General features: G+C 39.1%; 1 protein-coding gene across 6 annotated transcripts in view; it reads right to left on the bottom strand.

Annotated features, from left to right (window-relative positions):
* Positions 1-18,866, bottom strand: part of med25 (mediator complex subunit 25) — a 37,646-nt gene extending 18,780 nt beyond the window's left edge. For 3 of the 6 annotated variants that reach the window (XM_033971423.2, XM_033971425.2, XM_033971426.2), the window contains exons 1-15: positions 18,718-18,828; positions 17,355-17,498; positions 16,505-16,550; positions 16,188-16,312; positions 15,695-15,793; positions 14,943-15,063; positions 14,366-14,522; positions 13,029-13,141; positions 12,642-12,699; positions 12,183-12,421; positions 11,563-11,661; positions 4,667-4,752; positions 4,205-4,262; positions 3,518-3,625; positions 726-902 (exon numbers count right to left, since the gene is read on the bottom strand). In XM_033971423.2, coding sequence (XP_033827314.1) covers positions 726-902; positions 3,518-3,625; positions 4,205-4,262; positions 4,667-4,752; positions 11,563-11,661; positions 12,183-12,421; positions 12,642-12,699; positions 13,029-13,141; positions 14,366-14,522; positions 14,943-15,063; positions 15,695-15,793; positions 16,188-16,312; positions 16,505-16,550; positions 17,355-17,494 — 1,626 coding nt within the window. In that variant the 5' untranslated portion in view covers positions 17,495-17,498; positions 18,718-18,828. Of the gene's footprint in view, positions 1-725; positions 903-3,517; positions 3,626-4,204; positions 4,263-4,666; positions 4,753-11,562; positions 11,662-12,182; positions 12,422-12,641; positions 12,700-13,028; positions 13,142-14,365; positions 14,523-14,942; positions 15,064-15,694; positions 15,794-16,187; positions 16,313-16,504; positions 16,551-17,354; positions 17,499-18,717 lie in introns of all 6 variants that reach the window. The other 3 variants (XM_033971424.2, XM_033971428.2, XM_033971427.2) reach the window with 2 other exon arrangements.
* Between the last annotated feature and the right edge of the window lie 250 nt (positions 18,867-19,116).

The following is a 19,116-nucleotide window of genomic DNA, read 5'->3' as shown; positions in this document are numbered from 1 at the left end:
ACTGGATGGGTAACGTCACACTCACTTAGTCCACTCCTTTAAACAGTCTGTGGTTATGAGTTAGGGTATTAAGTAGCCCAAATCATTTTTAATAAAGTTATGAATGAAATCTTTCTTCCATGTTTTTCAAGGGTAACAATTTATGCTATAATATGATAATGCTCTAGACCAGGGGCGTCCGACCTATGGCCCGGGAGCCAAATGCAGCCCTCGGACCAGTTTTTATTGGCCATCACGCCGCCTGCTGAACCGGCCCAATTGATCATGAACAGTAATTTTAACAGCAAATTAAACTATTTCTACCACTATGACCTCAAACATCACAGACAGACCACACAGCGGCTCTGTCACCGCACTGCATTGATCACCGGTCTGTGGCCCTCCGCTTCGAATATGTTTTAAGATGTGGCCCTCGATAAAAAAAGGTTTGGGCACCTCTGCAATAGACCCATTGTAAGTGACTGTGCATAGTGATCTACTGAAAGTGCCTGAGTCAGGACTTGCACCAGTGACCCTATGATTCAAGGGCGTGCGGTGAATCCACTACACCACTGCCTGTACAGAACAACCTGGACTGTTGGAGCTGTTGGGTTGGAACTTCACCTTTTCACCTCACCCCTGGCTCCCTCCCCCATCTAGTTGTCACCCTCTCTCTCCCTCTTTCCTTCCCCGGTTGTCCCCTTCTCTCACTCCCTCCACCTCTCTTACCCCCTCTCGTTGCTTACCGCTCGGTGCTGCTGGACCTGCTTGTGGTTGGTGATGACTTGGCGGATGCCGTTGACGAAGCCGCTCTGATCGTTGGGGATGAGGCCCATGAAGATCCTCTTTTTGGACGAGTACAGCAGCATCAGGACCCGGACCTCACAGGGCGACGTGGTGTGGGGGAAGTGCACGCAGCCCGCCTGAAAAACAACAACAAAAACATTCAGCTCATTAAGAATAGAGATTGACCCATATGGGGTTTTTGGTCGTTTTTTTATGTACTTAAAATTGACTACAAACTCACCCACAGCCTCTTTTTAACCACAAACCTATAAGACAGCTGTGTAGTCACGTTTTCTGCTGTTATCGCTTTGCACTGAAGTGTTCAAATAAAGCTTTATGTGTGTTCTTTTGGCAGCAGGTTGACCAAAACAAAATATCGGCCTGTGGTGATTTAAGATTTAAGGCCAATAGCCGCTTAAAAGTGCAAATATCGGCCAACAGATATATCAGTCTATCTCTAAGATTTATTAAAGGTACACTATTTAACTTCACTGATGTCATCGTTTTCTACATGATGGTATAAAACTTATCATTCTTGCATCTGTTCTGGTACCAAACAACACCTGGGTAAACATGCATTCATAAATCAAACCTATTCTGCAAAATGGACTTTTCAGAGCGTTTAACCATGTTCTAGTTGTTTCCTTCTCATTCACCTTCTTGAAGTTGTATTTGAAGTGATTCATGCATATCTGAGGAATCTTTAATCGCTTATTTTCAAGACGCCATATGACATGACAAGGTGGAACAGAGCATTTTGAGCTTTGGAGATATAAACAGACTAATAATAATGGATTACTTAAACAAAACACAACTCGAGGTATGTTTTTTATGTTTGTTTCCTTCTAATTTACCCTCTCGAAGTTATATTTGGAGTAATTCGTGCATGTTGGAGCAATATTTAATCGCTTATCTTCAAGACGCCATGTTGCCGACCTCCGAGTTCATCGTTACTGCTCTGTACTTACTTATTTTCTTAATCTTTGATACGCGTAGGAAAACCTGCCACTTGCTAGTCTGACAACATCACGCTTCTTTGTTGTGATGAGGTTTACAGCGACATCAGCTCCCATCGGGCACCGCAGTTTTCAAACGCAGAAGTGAGCGGAGTTGTTTCTTTTATTAAGTCGTTTTAGATGAATATTGTGATTTCAAATGTCCAAATTATAACAGATTATAACGATAAAGCAGACACAAGCACAGTGGGTCTTCTTAAAAAAAGGTGAATTTCTGTCAAATGTAGAACTGTGTGTTGCGATTTTTTTTTTTAATTTTCCTGCGATATCGATTGTTGCTTCTGCCAGTAATCCGATATCAATATTTTGGCGATATCCTGGGCAGCTACAACAAGCTAAATTCTTTTCAGCAGAGAACACATGTGTGAGCAGATGCAGATGGCCTATTACAGAGTTAAAACCAAAAGAGGGCCCCAGATGTAATTTGGGATCTGCTGCAGTTCGGGGACATCCTCTGCCCACTCAAACATGGCCGCTCGGAAATTGAATGCAAATGATGTTAAGTTAATTCTGAGCATGGCGCCTTCCCTCGGCCGTGAATCGCAGAGGGACAGAGCTCAGCTGGTGCAGGGGCTGTCGGCCTTTTCTCTACGGCAAAACCTCATTAAAGTGCATATGACAGGTTAGACTACTCATTTCACTAAAACAGTCAACAGAATTCATATATTTGTTTACTAAAAAGATCTTGCCTAGATTTTTTTTTTTTTTTTTAAGTTGATTATTTTACTTCCTGGTTGGACACGGGCAGCAGATGTGATATAGTCTGTGTCCAAATGTCCAAACTATTCTCTACTTAGGACATAAAGTAAGGCCTTAAACCATTTTTAGTGGTGTCCGAATGACCAATGAGTGAAAAAATAGTGGACTCAAAACTTCTCACAGTGCAATTTGAAAAGTAGTGTCCATCGCTGATCACTAGAGCTGTCAATATAGACCACAATGCACTGCGAGAGTTAGAAAAACAAAAGCGGTGACAGATCTTTATCTGGACACAACACGACTGAATGAAGCAGATTGAAGTGCTGTTTTATTGCACTGTTGATCCTGTGTTATGAAAAAAACACTATTAAAGTTGCTAGCGTTAGCCGTTCACCTTAGCTTGAGCAGTTAAAGTTATTCAGTTTTAGAACCTGGCACTACTTCCTGTATTTTTTTCCTCAGCTTTTTTCCACAAACCAATCACTTAAAGGGCTCACATTTAACTATTTTCTGATCTGTGTTAAATTGTTGTTTCCTCATCACAAACAGACCTGGAGTTGTGTTTTGTTTCATTCATGTTTTAACACACAAACCCTGCGTATTTAGGCTGTGTTCTTCTCTCAAACAGAAAACACTCGTTCCACCTTGTGATGTCATCATGTGGTAATACAGGAAGTGCTCCACCGTGTTTTTAAACTCCACACACCTTCACTAGAATCGTGATAAATATTTAGTGCAGGTTCTATCTCACCAAACCAAGTCAGAATTAGAAAAACATGAAAACCTGTCATAGTCACTTTAAGAATGCAGCACAGCAGGTTTATGAATACTGTATAATACTGTAATACTGCATAATACTGTAATACTGTAGTCTGGGCTCAGAGGGAGGAAATACACAGGCAGGGGCTCCCTCTAGAGGTGAGAAGAGGTAATGGCAGAATGGAAGTGTTAATGTGAAAACTGGGTCAGATTTAGTGTTTTTCGATGTAAAGACAGATTGTGCAGATCGACAGAATGAACAGAACTGAAGCACTTACAAATCCATTGCCCATGATGCGGTACAGGCCTTTGAGCGACTCCATGTCTTTGTTGGTGAAAAGAAACTGCACCATCCTCGAGTTTCTGAACAGAGGGCCCAGAGTCGTCTAAGGAGGGAGGGAGGGAAGAAGGAGAGAGACAGGGAGGGATGCAGGGAGGGAATAAAAAAGAAGAGGGAGAGAGGGAGGGACAAAGAAGAGGGAGAGACAGAGGGAGGGAAGAAGGGGAGAGGCAGGGAGGGAATAAAAAGGACAGGGAGAGAGGGAGGGAAAAAGGGGAGGGAGAGAGAGGGAGGGACAGAGAGAGGGAGGGGAAAAAGAAGAGTGAGAAGGGAGGAGGGAAGAATAAAGGGGAAAAGGTGAGACGGGGAGGTAGAGAAAAATACAGTGAGGGAGTGAGGGAGAGAGAGGGAGGGAAAGAAGAAGAGAGGGAGGGAGAAAGAGGGGGAAAGACAGGGGGAGGGAGGGAGAGAGAGAAATCGAGAGGGAAAAGAGAGAGAGAAAGAGAGGGAGAAGGAGAGGGAGGGAGAAGAGAGTTACCAACTTCAAAATGCAATGTATGTACTGAATATACTGTAATAACCCATTACGATAATGATTTATTCCTTTTACAGATAAAGACAAACAATTATTGTCGTCGGTGTCAATACGACACAACAGAGAAGAGGAAGTGTAAAACGTCTTTACCAGTAAAGCCTGTGGGATCAGCTGCATGATCAGCTTCTGTGGCCACTGCTCTGTGTTTCTGAAAGTGAACAAACAGGTCAAACAATTGAAAAAAATCTAAATATAAACATTCACTTAACAAACTAAATATTAATAAATAAATAATAAAGGGTCACATTTTTATACAGCTCTTTTCCACCTTCAAGGATCAACGCTCTTTACATCAAGGAACCACTCACACATTCACACACACATTCATACACCAGTGTGTCTTCTGTGTGTCAGGGGACCCAACCATCTACCACCAACAATGTTTATGAGAGAAGTGGGATTCAATCTACCAACCTTCAACACTCTACTGCCGCTCCAATAAATATTTTAAGTTATTATGATGCAGTCTATTGAGTTTCGCCTTCAAACAAAACCTGAAAATCTAAACGTGTCCATCTGAAATCACGAATCACATCAGACGGTTTTACTCACAGGTTTTCTCCCTGGTTGACGTGGACTTGACACGGAAGAGACCGGGTCAGTTTTGTGTTCTGGTCCATGGTCGACGCTTTGGGTTTCTGAGGAAATAAAAAAAATTTAGGTCAAAGGTTACGGTGGAGATTTACTTTAAATCACATGACATGACCTCAACTCATTGCACTAAAGGTACAGTGTGAAACCTTCTGGAGGTGGCACATCAGCTGCATGACTACACGGAAATAAGATACTTGAATCCATACTTCGGAACATTCTCCATGGAGCTATAGAAGTTTTTTGTCATACTATGGAACAACAACAAGCAGGAGGAGGCCAAGTAAGAGTCAGGTTTGTGGAAGTGCAAGCTCGCTAACAGTAAGAACACATTTCAGTGCAATAAACACAACCAAAATGATAAAAGAACAACAACACACTTTTATTTTGTTCTAATTTTTGGCAAAAACTTACATACTCTGACTTTAAGTAGTTTTGACCTGTTATGGTAATAAAAAAATAAAAAAACCTGCTTGGTACATTGGCATATTCCAAATTTGCACGTACGCATTTCAACTATTTATAAATGTTGTATCTTTTGTAAATCTTTTAAAACAACATTCAAATTACAAATGACATCAAATACCACCACTAAAAGTAAAACTCATAGATGTTGATTTTTTTTGCAGAGAACATTCCGATCTCTTTCAAACCAGTGCGGGCCTGTTCTCCTCCATTGTCTCTTGTTAATGAAGCATCAATGTGAAATCAACTAGCGCTGATTAAAACTCTCTAAAAGCTACACTTCAGCCATGAGACCCTCCTCCATCAGACACAAAGACAAAAACTTCCTGTCTGCTCTAGAAGAAGTTGCAATCATGGCCTGTCTGTGTCCTTCGATCTGAGGACATCAAATATAGCTTTTACTGAAAACAACTGTAAAGCTGATGCTTATTTTTAGTTACAAAAACATTGGACATGTTGTTATAACTCTCAAGATGACTGTCCAATCAGAAATCAGAATGAAGTATAGTACATAAAAGAGTCTCTCTGATCTGAATGGTCAAACCCCAGCACCCGCAGCCAACCATAAATCAGTGCTAGTGCAGCCTCTGTAGCTCAATGAGTGAATTCTGGAGGTTCAGAGATTTCACATGAGGCCTTAGTTTACGCAATTTAAATAGGGTTTTCTTTAAGTTTATAAGTTAAAATTGACATTGTTTATTTTAACCATCAAAAACATGTCTGGGCTTGTATTTTACTCCAGTCACGCTTATTTTATTCATCCGTGGATCCAAAATTGTCTCAGCACTCAAGAAATGCTCTGTTTGCATTATGCTCAAATTGTTGCGTCACAGGTAAAAGAATAAAAGAAAAGTTTTTGACGTGAGGCCTGTCCATATACTAAGAATGAGAAAGACTTGTACGTGTCCTCTGTCTGCAGGTTAAGGCTCTGGCAATGCAGATTCAGATGTGAACCTGTAAAACTGTGAATGGGCGCAGGCTACACACATTTACTATAATAAATAAATTCCAGTTTTAGTGTGAAGTGAATGAATAATGCTGTGTAAAGCGCCTGAGTGTTCAAAGAAGCTCTACGTAAACCTGACGCATTATTACACTTTAAACTATAGGCGGTAAAGAATGTCATGACGTCACACGAACCCGACCGATTTTACTGCAGCGACCTCCATCAGGACGAGCAATTAAAACATGGCCGCTCCGATGCGCTTTTAAAGATTTGATTTTCCACCGCAAAATGTCAGAGAGAATGAACAGCTCTTTGTAAAGACATTATCACTCAGGTCCTATTGGCTGCTTCATCTGGATCCATCAATACCGAGTCTATGCCCGATCCATCACCTTCCGACCAATGCAGATCGCACATTACAAGTGACACGTTTTTCTCCGCAGACTGCACTTTAGCACAGAAAGCTCCTGTTCCGATTACTAAACCATTTCCTATCGATAATGTTGTTTACAATAAGCAAAATGTAAAGTAAAGTAATGATCCGCACGCGTTAAAGTTTCATGCTAACTACCCGAAAAAGCGTAACAACGATTCTTTAAGATTTATAGCTTTTGCACACTTGGCTGCGGTCCTCCACTTCCATGTTCCATTAACAGTAGTGCTCAGAATAAAAGGGAATTACAAACGACTCCAGCGGTCACGCATTTTCAGATCACTATATTACATTTACTTTAGTCTCCTGGTCCATGGCGCGGTTTGTCCTTATATTACCGGTATACGTTTTGCACCCTCGGCAGTAAAAACTCATTTGAGGAATTAGTTGTTGATAAAATCCCGGCTCTCCGGCCAACTCGGCTCGGGACACGCCCTGATTGCATTGTTAACAGCTCAGAGATACATGGCTTTTTGGCAGAATTCTTACTTGTCCTAACTCCCAGACTCATTTAAAGAATATTAGGCTGATCTGCAATTGTTTTATGCTTAGGCTCAGATAGGCTGTATCGCGCCACCAGGGAAATTACCCACACGCCGTAATGAAGCAAATACAATCACAATGAATGGTAACAGCAGCTACTAGTAATAGAAGTAAAAAGTGTGTACTAGCAGTAGAAGTAGTAGTTCTAAATGGTAAATGGTCATTTTTTTAGAGCGCTTTTCCACCTTCAAGTCACTCAAAACCCTTTACACCGAGGAACCACTGAAATCCAGCAGGTGGACTGGACCGCTCAATCTGTTGTTTTACGTCGAGAGCGGGATTCGAACCGGCAACCTTCGAATCAGCGGACAACAGCTCTACCAAATGAGCCACTGTTACCCTTAAGAACGTGAATAACACCTCATTTTTCCCCACGTACCTTATGCACTCTGAGCATCCTATCCCTCCCATCATGATGAATTTATAAGCGCTTTTCACAACTCTCTCAGAACAGCGCAGAGATTTCCTGTGACGGTAAAGCTAACGACAACTAGCATTCTAACATGTGCTTCCTGATTATTGGACAATAACATGCTTTGATTAGATGCAGACACCACCCAGCTCTTAGAAGTAACCACCGTTAGAAGAAATAACTCAACCAATGATCCAATGATGTTTGTCGAGCGTAGTAGTTGTAGTATTCGTACTTATAGTGGTAGTCATAGTCATCGTAGTAGTAGTCGTAGTAATCATAGTAGTAGTCGTTGTCGTCGTAGTAGTATTAGTAGTAGTAACAGCAGTATTCGTATTCGTCGCAGTAGTAGTAGTAGTCAAAGTTGTAGTAGTCATAGTCGTAGTAATAGTAGTAGTCGTATTCATCGTAGCAGTAGTAGTCGTCGTAGTAGTAGTCGTCATAGTCGTAGTAATAGTAGTAGTCGTATTCGTCGGAGTAGTAGTATTCATAGTCGTAGTAATAGTAGTAGTCGTATTCGTCGTAGCAGTAGTCGTAGTAGCAGTAGTCGTAGTAGTAGTAGTCGTAGTAGTCGTCATAGTAGTCGTCATAGTAGAAGTAATCATAGTCATATTCGTCATAGCAGTAGTCGTCGTAGTAGTAGTAGTCGTAGTCGTAGTAGTCGTTGTAGTAATAGTAGTATTCGTATTCGTCATAGTAGTAGTAGGAGTTGTCATAGTCATAGTAGTCGTCGTCGTAGTAGTAATGGTCAGTCGTAGTAATAGTAGTATTCGTCATAGTAGTAGTAGTATTCGTCGTAGTAGTAGTGGTAGTCATAGTTGTAGTCGTCGTCGTCGTAGTATTCGTCGTAGCAGTAGTCGTCATAGTAATAGTAGTAGTCGTATTCGTCGTAGTAATAGTAGTAGTCGTATTCGTCGTAGTAATAGTAGTAGTCGTATTCGTCGTAGCAGTAGTCGTAGCAATAGTAGTAGTCGTATTTGTCGTAGTAATAGTAGTAGTCGTATTCGTCGTAGCAGTAGTCGTAGTCGTAGCAATAGTAGTAGTCGTATTCGTCGTAGCAGTAGTCGTAGTAATAGTCATCATAGTCGTAGTAATAGTAGTAGTCGTTGCAATAGTAGTAGTCGTATTCGTAGCAATAGTAGTAGTCGTATTCATCGTAGTCATAGTAGTCGTCGTCGTAGTAGTCATAGTCGTAGTAATAGTAGTAGTCGTATTCGTCGTAGCAGTAGTCGTAGTAGTAGTCGTCATAGTCGTAGTAATAGTAGTAGTCGTATTCGTCGTAGCAGTAGTCGTAGCAATAGTAGTAGTCGTATTTGTCGTAGTAATAGTAGTAGTCGTATTCATCGTAGCAGTAGTCGTAGTCGTAGCAATAGTAGTAGTCGTATTCGTCGTAGCAGTAGTCGTAGTAATAGTCATCATAGTCGTAGTAATAGTAGTAGTCGTATTCGTAGCAATAGTAGTAGTCGTATTCGTAGCAATAGTAGTAGTCGTATTCATCGTAGTCATAGTAGTCGTCGTCGTAGTAGTCATAGTCGTAGTAATAGTAGTAGTCGTATTCGTCGTAGCAGTAGTCGTAGTAGTAGTCGTCATAGTTGTAGTAATAGTAGTAGTCGTATTCGTCGTAGCAGTAGTCGTAGTCGTATTTGTATTGATAAAGATCAGACTGGTGTAGTCCTTGGCAGTTCTTTCTACACGTGATGTCTACTCTCTTGCTTCTTTATGGTTCTCATCAATAAAATGCCTTCTCAATTTTAAAAATACAAATACATCTTTTAGCTCCTCATACATTTTATCTTGCATGACCAGCTATTTCAACTTTTACATTTCGTCCAGTAAAGTTATAACTGTAGTGTGTGGTGGTTATTGTTACTTTATGGTTCTCATCACATACAACAACATACAATACTAAATACATTTTTTATTGTATACATTAAATTAAAGTTATAATGTTGTTTCCTCATCACAAACAGACCTGGAGTTGTGTTTTGTTTCATTCACACGTTAAACACACAAACCCTGCACATTTAGGCGGAGAGCTTCTAAAACAGAAAACACTCTGTTCCACCTTGTGATGTCATCATGTGGTAATACAGGAAGTGCTCCACTGTTCTTTTTAAACTCCATACACCTTCACTAGAATCATTTGGAAAATTTCAGCCGTGGAATTGCCAATCTCAACTTTTAACAAATTGTAAAAAGTAGATGTTAACTTGAAAACTACCACTTCATGACATCACAAGGTGGAACAGAGCATTTTGAGGTTTGGAGACATAGACAGACTAATAACTGACTAACAAAACACAACTCCGGGTATGTTTTTGAGGAGGTAACAACACCATAACACGGCATAAATCTCACGAGAGTTAATTTTGGCGTAATACATCACCTTTAAGACCCCCCTTTTGTCTTATCGTTTTCTGTCTGATTGTCACGGTCGATGTTCAGGATTGATCCAGACTCCACAAATACACAAACCCAGGATGACGATTAGTGACATAAACATTTCAGCTTTTTTTTTTTAGACTCGTCAGAACTGTACACTGAATCAATGTGACCTTGACTGAAACCAAAGGAGAAGCGGCTACAGTGATGCCCAGTTACTCACAGTCACTATAATCAATGTTTATGATGACGTACCACGCACATAAATCTAACAGCACTGTGGGCCTTTAATTGTCTTCTGTTTTTAATGTCTTTTTTGTACTGTAGCACTTTGGGATTTGTTGTTCAAATGTAAAGTGCGTTATAAATAAAATGTATTATTATGATTATTATTATTATTATTATTATTAGGCATTCAGTCGCTTAATCGGTTGATGGCGTCTTAGTTGACCAAAATTTGTATAGGTTAACTAATTATTTTCTTTACATTATAACGATTTAAATGGGACAACAGCAGGAAGGAGACATGAGTGAGTGAGTCAGAAGAAGATTTGGTATGTTTATATGTAAAAGGTCAGATTAAACGATTCACGATTCACAAGTTTATTCTGTGTTTATAAGAATACTTTGTTTCTTAGTACTTTTTTATGCATTAAATTGTTGTTTTTGCGTGAACTCCCACAGCAGGTGTAGTCTTGTGAGTGCAGTTTGGGTCAAATAGACAGAAACGTAATAGTTTTGAGAGATTTTAGCTTAGCGGACTAAATCGATCGGCAGGATCTTCAACAGCTTCACTCCACATTGGCCCTTTGGTTGCTATGATACTTGTAGTCGAAAAATACAAAAAATACAGCAAATACAAAACACGGTTCCAAATTTTCCCCTATTTATAAGTTGTGGTAATTTAAAGGACGTATATTATGGAAAATTGACATTGTTAAGTTTAACCATCAAAATATGTCTGGGCTTGTATTTTACTTCAGTCATGCTATTAACTCATGAATCCAAAGTTGTCTGAGCACTCAAAAATGCTCTGTTTGCATTTTGCCCAAATTGTTGCGTCACAGGTAAAAGAATATGGACTTCTCCTGCTCAGTTTTTGCTGTCAAATTGTGTTCACGACTAAACACGAGACTCTAGTACAGCATTCACAGAGGAAAAGGACTTCATTTGTTTCTAAAGAATCACATTGCAGACAGAACAAAACTGGACTTCTAATAAAATTTTAAGAAATAAAAATGTAATACGCACAACCAGTCAAAAGGCAAATTTTTTCAAGATATCTAGTAAAGAAAAAAAGAAAAAAACGTTCTGAAGTGGCTTTAGTTTAGATTTTAATTTCTTTTTTTAATAGCCACTCTTTTACTTTAAACTCTGATTTACACTTTTGGCATTTTTTGACTCTGACAAGGCACAACTGTGAAGAGAGAAGGCCAAGGGTTTACAGCTGTGTCCAAAGTAAAGGCTGGATACTTTGAGCATTTCAATATAAAGTATAAAAAATATTTAGTCAAGTTATTACTTTTTTTTTTTCTTTGCTACATAATATCTTACTTCATATATTTAATGTCTTCTATATGCATCTAAAATGTAGAAAGTAGTAAACATAAAGAAAAAAACTCTTGAATAATAGAGTGTGTCTTTTTACTGGCAGTGTATGTTTGAGAAGACGTTACCTCCTGCCACTCCAGCACACCGGTCCAGGCCACCACTTTGCTGGGGCCTTGGGGTTGTCCGATTGGGTTGGCGTTTCCCTGAGCTCCAGAAACTCCAGGCTGTCGACAAAACAAAACAAGAGTGGATCAGATCTCCCACTGTGGCATTGAAATAAAAGCGATTTTACATTAAGACTTAAATGTTTTGAACCTTCCTTTTCTGGTTTTACATTGATTCATTAAAACTACCGTCTGTATGTTTATTTCATTTTACATATTTCCCCTCATCTGGCCTTTGTTCAGTCTGTGCTCTCTGGTCTTCTGTCAGACCAAAGGTGGCACAATGTCACACAGCAGTAACATCGATAGCATCTAGTGGTGATATGTGAGAATACAACAGGGCTGAGGCCATTTACAGAGTTAGATAATTAACCAATTTCAGATGGTAGCTTTAAATCAAATTTGAAAAAAAATCAGATTTTTCAATTACATCAACCTGCAAAATGTTGAAAAAATACTTGAATTATGCACATTTATGTTGATTTTAGTCGATTTAAAGGGCCCATATCATGCTATTAGAATTTATGGCGTCAGGTTTTCAGTTTGTCATAAAACCAATGCCAAAGCTCCCTGTGCGTTACCATATTGGGCTGTCCCGTGGCGGTGGCAGCTTGGTTTGGCGCTTGCTGCTGTTGTTGCTGAGGAACTTGCTGCTGATTGGACACAGACTGTCCGGGGGGCGGGATCTGCGGCTGCTGGTTTGGAGGTACCTGGGCCTGTGACATCATGGAGGAGGGGCCTGTGGTTACCGTGGAGATACTGGGCTGGTTTAGCTTCACACTCGTCATGCTGGGCTGGTTCACAAACGGAGAGACCTGAACTGTTGCGTAAAACAGGGAATTCATTAATACCAAACCAATTTTATTATGTTTTTGTTTAGTTTTCATCATCAAATAATTACATTGATTTCAACTTAAAAACGTATATTATTAATTATAGCCGTTTCATTCCTACTTTACAGACAACAGTTGGTGTTTGGATAAACATTTTAAAGTCATTTTAAATCTATGAGAAAAGTATCTGAACAAAATAACACTTACAACGTGCTTTCTGGTTGGTTGCAACTTCCATCACCTTCTGTGCGACCATGTGAGCATTCTGAAAGTACACACACACTAATTAAAAACAGTTACTATAGCAATTAACAATTCATTAGACACACATTAGTGCTACAGGCAACAACATAAGATACAATGTGCTTTAATGATCACATGTAACACAAAATAATGAACAGTATAAACTAGCAATGCACGATAATATCGGTCACCGATAATTATCAGCCGATAATGGTAATTACGACATCACACTAATAAAACATAAATAATGATAAATATATATTTTATAGTGCTTTTTGGACACTCAAAACGAACAGATTCTATCTTTTGAAGGTGAAAAGTCCTCCTAATGGTCCATGTTTGAGTGTTTACCTGATAGTTCTGGCTGGGGCCCATGTGCGCAGGGGCCTGAGAGGCTGCTGTAATTGGGGGCAGTGACTGTGGAGGAAGCACTGGTTTATGGCCTCCTGATCCCACAGAGGACACTGGAAGAACATAATAATATATATGTTATTAAAAAGTATTAAAATGCTTTATTTCTAAGGCTGCAAATAACAGTTACTTTATTATTACTATGTTTTGATCTTTCTTGTTTCATCATATATATATTTTGTGCTTGTGTCTGCTATATACAGTCATAATCTATGACACCGTGGATCATTATGTTATAATTTGGACATTCCTGGGGACAGCTGCAGATCACACTAGCAGGTGATTTTTTTTCATTTGCACCAAAATGACAATGTGATGCTGATGAATCCTACCTTATCACAGATTTAAAAAATTAAACAGTAGAACAAAGTACAGAGCAGTGAGCATATACCGGTGGAGGTGAAAACAGGGGTGGATCGGCAAAATGAAAATAAGTAATTAAAGATTACTCAAACACGAGTCACTCCAAATACAACGATGGTTAAAAGTCAGTTTTGCAGAATAGGTCTGATTTAATGTGTAAATTATGTGAATAATTTTAAGATCTGCCAAATAAATTGCGCAGTTCAGTTCACAATTTTGGCCTCCCCATCTTTGATTTAATTTAATGTTTTGGCTGTATTTTATTGAAGTTCTATTTTTGAAACTACAGCTTCTCGAGAAGTGTAACTTGCTGCCAGCACTTCTCCTTTGTCCAAATGTTCAAACACATGGGAGAGAAAAACTCTTGAGAGATAATTATATTATATTATATATTTTTCCAATTTGTACACAAGGTTTAAACACACACCAATGGAGCTAAACAGTGACTGCACGCACTGGTTCTGGAAGTCACTTTCCCATTCATTTTTCCCATAGAGTTTCCCAAAAAAAAATTGAGTTAAGTTTCAAGGTTTGCTCAGGGCTAATCACCTACATGTAACTAATGACCACATTACCTATATTTTTATTTAAAATCTATTTCTGAAACTTTACAAACTGCTACGTTATTAAAACATTTTGCAGAATATTGCGTTTTAAAATGTGCCTTTTGGACTTTTTTTTTTATAGCTATAAGTTAGCACGCAGCTGGTTAGCCTCAGTGATGCCTTTGAACTTTCTCCAATTTTTCCAAATGTCTATGGAAAAAATGTATGGAAAATTTACTCCCGGAACTGGAACAGACTTCAAAATGGTCGGGACTGTTGAACTCCATAATCAGATCTAATACGGTGTAGTCTGACTTCTCCAGTTATCCGGTTTCTCCGACCATGTAAATATACTCGAGTGTTCCTGACCTGGCAGTGAGATGCCTCTGACCAGCACCATGTGAAAGACCTCCTGGCTGTAGTCCTGAAGAGGCTCCACTGCGCCCCCCACTGGAGACGCCCGATCAAACAGGGCCCTCAGAGCCGGCAGCTTCCTGGGAGCCACCACAGAGAAATGGATCCCTTTCTGCAAACACAATGTGGTGGAGTGGGTCAAGTGTCATGACACAAAAGTATAATGCAGCACTGAAGTCGGACTTTAAAGGTGCACTATGTAAATGTTCTCGTAGGTTGGGGAGGGGGGATTCACTTGTGTCATGGAGATGCTTCAGCTTTGTCTGGAATGTTCCACAGTGTAGCATTAAACATACCTATACATACCATACCTTACTTTATTCCACAACAAATGTTCAAAAACGGCTTAAAAATCATGAATTCTTATTGCTTCATCTTCACAGATCTAACCTGTAACTTGACCTGAAGGCTTCACATGTTTGTCTTTATAGAGAAAGTTTAATGCCAGGCTGTGTAAAATTCCGGACAAAGCTACGGCGTATCCTCTGTCCAAAAGGTTCCATAGTGCATCTTTAAACATGTGTGAACTTACATCTCGAATGATCTTGACGAGGCTGTCCGCAGCGTGTCCAGTGTAACTGACGCTCTCCACGGCCGGGAGCAGATATGGAGGAGAGTTACACAGAAGCACACACACTTTGTGAGTCTGACCTCTGAAAAACACAGACAGCACAGTGAGAAAAGCAGGTCCTTAGACTGGGTTCATTAGGGGGATAACCTGAACTGAACAATAATTCAATGCACCATTTTGACACCAAAAGTACAGTTAAACGGTATCTTTTATTTACTTTTCAAACGGTCTAAACCAAAAAACACTTTTTCTTTCCTAAGAATATTCTACAAGGCTTGTAACGTGATGCCACAACATCAAGTTATAAGCCAGATCTGAGGCGAGGCGAGCTAGCTCACAGTAATAATCGACTCCATGTAAAGCAATACCATCTCCATAGAAACAAGCAGGTGACGGACATCGCAACAGAAAGAATAAACAAGGCCAAAACTATAGCCAGAACAAGCCTGAATTATACCAAAATCAGAATTCTTTCATTAATTTGAGCATTTATAGGAAGAAATTGTAAACTGTTGTTAGATGGAATATATTCTGTAATTATAATGTTTTGTGAGATTTTTATTTCATTTTATCTGTCTTTATTTATAAAGAGAGAGCCTCTCCTTTTCATATGGCGCTGGGGATCATGTGACATATTTTTTAAATATGATGTACAGTATATGGTGTATGTATGTATGAGTGTGTGTGTGTGTATATATATAATGCAGACTTACATTTGTTCTCTCATCTTCTTAAAGTCGTCAAACAGCTGCAGAGCCACAGACAGTCCCTCTGCGATCAGACTACAGCTCTCTGCTCCTCCTCCCATAAACCTGGGGAACACATTTAGCAAGAACTGGGGTTGTCAAAAATGTGTTAGCCAGATACTAATTCACACTAAAACTTGTAGAGTAAAATATGAAAAAAAAATTGGACATTTCCTGAGTAGTCTTGATTTATAACATCACTACTACAAGACCACAGCACATTTGTGAAACTACAGTTTCCTTTTAGAAAAAAATTTATACCAACTTCTTTCATGGGAAGAAAATAAAGTTCCTTTATTATTACATCAAAAACACGGTTTAAAGCTCTGATACGGGTTAACATAGTTTTGGTTAAGCAAGTGGGAACCCTGGTTAAAGTTAGGATTCGTATCTCCAAAATGAATAAGTCAATGTAGTGTCCCCAAGAAGCATGAAAACCCAACACACATGTGCGTCTTACTGGATGCTGTTGATCCATGAGACAAACTCAAAGGCGGAGCTGGTCGGGGCGTGACACTGCACATACGACTCTGGAGCACAGTCCACGGTGTTAAAGACCACCAGGCCGTACTGCGTCCCACCGTACTACACCAAAACAAGGCAGACAAGTTCATATCAGAAATAATGTGAGACACAAACAGGCCAAGCAGGTCAGGAATACTGACATTTAACACTGTGAGTCTATAAAGCCTATAAGGTCTATAAAGTACCTCAGGAGGACTAATTGAGGATAATGAGGATACTAATAAATAAACAAACAAACAAATCTGAACTTACATCTCCACCAAAATCTGTTTCTGCAGGAGGTCCACCATTAAAATACCTACAGAAAATACACAAGATTTAAATGTACATAGGGAACTTTAAGACAACATTATGCCACGTTCAGTAATGTGTGACAGATTCTAATCATATAAATACAACTCACACCATCTGCTGTTTATACTGTTCATTTACAATATATTTCTTATGTTTTTATTATAGAAAGGTGCACTATGTAACTTTTCACTTGCTTGTCTCCACAGTATGGCATTAAACATATCTGTCTTGCATTTACTGAATTGCAAATGTTGCTATTGCTCAAAAATGTACCCTTACTGTGAAATGAGTCGCCTGTTCACAGATAATAATGAGGGATGCACTGTGCCATCTTTTTCAGCTCCAATACAAATATCGGTTCACTGTTATTGGTTGATATTGGGTATCGAATATGTAAAGACAAAGTAAGGACCAAGAATGACCTTTTTCCCTCAAAAAACACAGTCAATTTATTACAAAATGGATGCAATTATGCCAAGTAATTGTCATTTATCTTGCAACTAACTACTACTTTGTATGAAAAAAGTTCAAACGTACTAGTACCTACATCAGCCAGTCAATAAAAGGCCCAGCAGCTGAACCGATATCATAGGACCAATACTCCATCACAGCATAATTTCCCAGATTGGCGCAGATATCCAATACAAGTACCCTTAAGTATGACATGGCCTGTTGGGTTCACTCGCCTGTCTCCATGGTGACAGAAAGGTTAAATGCCATACCTAAACCATACTGTGGAATCTTACAGACAAAGTTGCACCTTCAAATTGTTGCTAGCTGTAGTGTAATACAGTTACAGTGCACTCACTCGATGGCTGGGAGGATGTAGTTTTTCATGAGCGACTCAAAGTACGGGCCAAGATTTGCCGTTCCCTCGATCACAAAGACCACGTCGGCCACTTGGCTTGGGCCAGACATCACTGCTGGCTCCATCGAACCAGCCACCATTGCCCTGAAGAGACAAGCCAAGGAGAGTTTAGTACCGTGTGAAAAGTGTCAAAGATAACCTGTAAACAGAGGTGGGTAGAGTAGCCAAAGACTGTACTCAAAGAAGAGCGTCATTATTTCAGAATAATATTACTCAAGTAGAAGTCAAGAAACTCAAGAAAGAGTAAACATGTAGCTGGAGAAACTTCTGAAGTTAGAGTAATTGGAAAGTAACTGTCAGGACGTAACATCATATTTATAATTTGAATTTAAGACTATAATATAATGTCTGTGTCCGGGTAAGATCCATAGCAAAAGACTAAGTTTAGATCTGTCAACTGAACAAATCGCTGTAGGAGTGAAGGCGTTTTGCTGCGTCGCTATAACATAACATTGGAAGGACAAAACATATGAAAGACGGTAAAAATCATCATGTTCAATACAAGTAAGTTATTAAGAACTCAAGTACTCAAGTAAGAGTACAGTTGTTACACTGCAAGATATATAATTAAGTATCTTTTGTCCAGTTGAGACCTAAACTTCATCTTTTGCTAAATAATCAAGCAGTAAAAGTATGGAGTCAGAAAAGTACCATTAGAACGGCAATTTTATTACAAGTTAAAAGTAAATATAAAATATAAGCACTGTTTGTTACAGAATACCTGAATTAAAATGTATTTTGTAATATATTCTGATACATGATCCAATCTGACTACTGTATTCTGAATATTTGAAATACTTTTAGATCGAGTTGCATTAAATTAAAGTGTGAAAAGGCAAAACAGAATTAAAAACAGCTTTATGTTTGTTTCACTTTTTGTTCATTTCCTATTTCCTTGGAAATGAAAACCACGCATGCACACAACATAAGAGCAGTGTTTTGTTTTACTCACTAATATTTATCTATTTGATTTAGATAGAGATTATTTAAATTGTATCTTTTGGTTGATTTTACAGTTTTGAAGTCTATTGTATGACACAGTGCCAATGTTGCTATAATGCTATAACACAAACCACATCTAATCTACAGCCACAAACACGATTTTATGGATGGGCCTGTTAAACCAGCTCTTGTACACACCGTTTTTAAAGAACTTTATTTACATTTAATAAAAAGCTGCGTCACAAATACATGAATTGTCTGTGGGTGAACGTCAAACTGCCTCACGCACACACGCTGACTGCTCTGGTTTAAACATTAATCTGAGGCATTTTTCTGTGTGATAAAAATAGACAAAACTCACCTGGAGGCACACGGCCCGCTCCCGGATGGAAAATGCTTTTTGTTTTATTATAAAGCGCTGTTTTTCGCTCCAAAAACTCAGATGGTCAGAGCATTTTAAGCTAACCATTTGTTTTATTATGGCGGAAGTGACGTCACACGGGTCTCTTTGCCGTTGTATTTGAGCACTCCCCCTGCAGGTCACATCCTGAACTACAGCACGTGATGATGTGAGGAGTTATTTAAAGAGCCAACACGCTATTTTCTAATTTGGATTATAACGTTTCCTCGTCAAAAACATACATAGTTTAGTTTTTGATTCATTCACTCTGGAATTAAAGTGAACTAAAGGTAAAAGGAGCTGTTAATATGAAAATGACTGTTTCAGGACAACATAAGGTGGAACAAAGGTCAGAGTATT

This window comes from Periophthalmus magnuspinnatus, chromosome 8 (assembly GCF_009829125.3).
Source record: "Periophthalmus magnuspinnatus isolate fPerMag1 chromosome 8, fPerMag1.2.pri, whole genome shotgun sequence".
NCBI classification, from domain to species: domain Eukaryota; kingdom Metazoa; phylum Chordata; class Actinopteri; order Gobiiformes; family Gobiidae; genus Periophthalmus; species Periophthalmus magnuspinnatus.
This window is presented reverse-complemented; position numbering and strand designations above follow the sequence as displayed.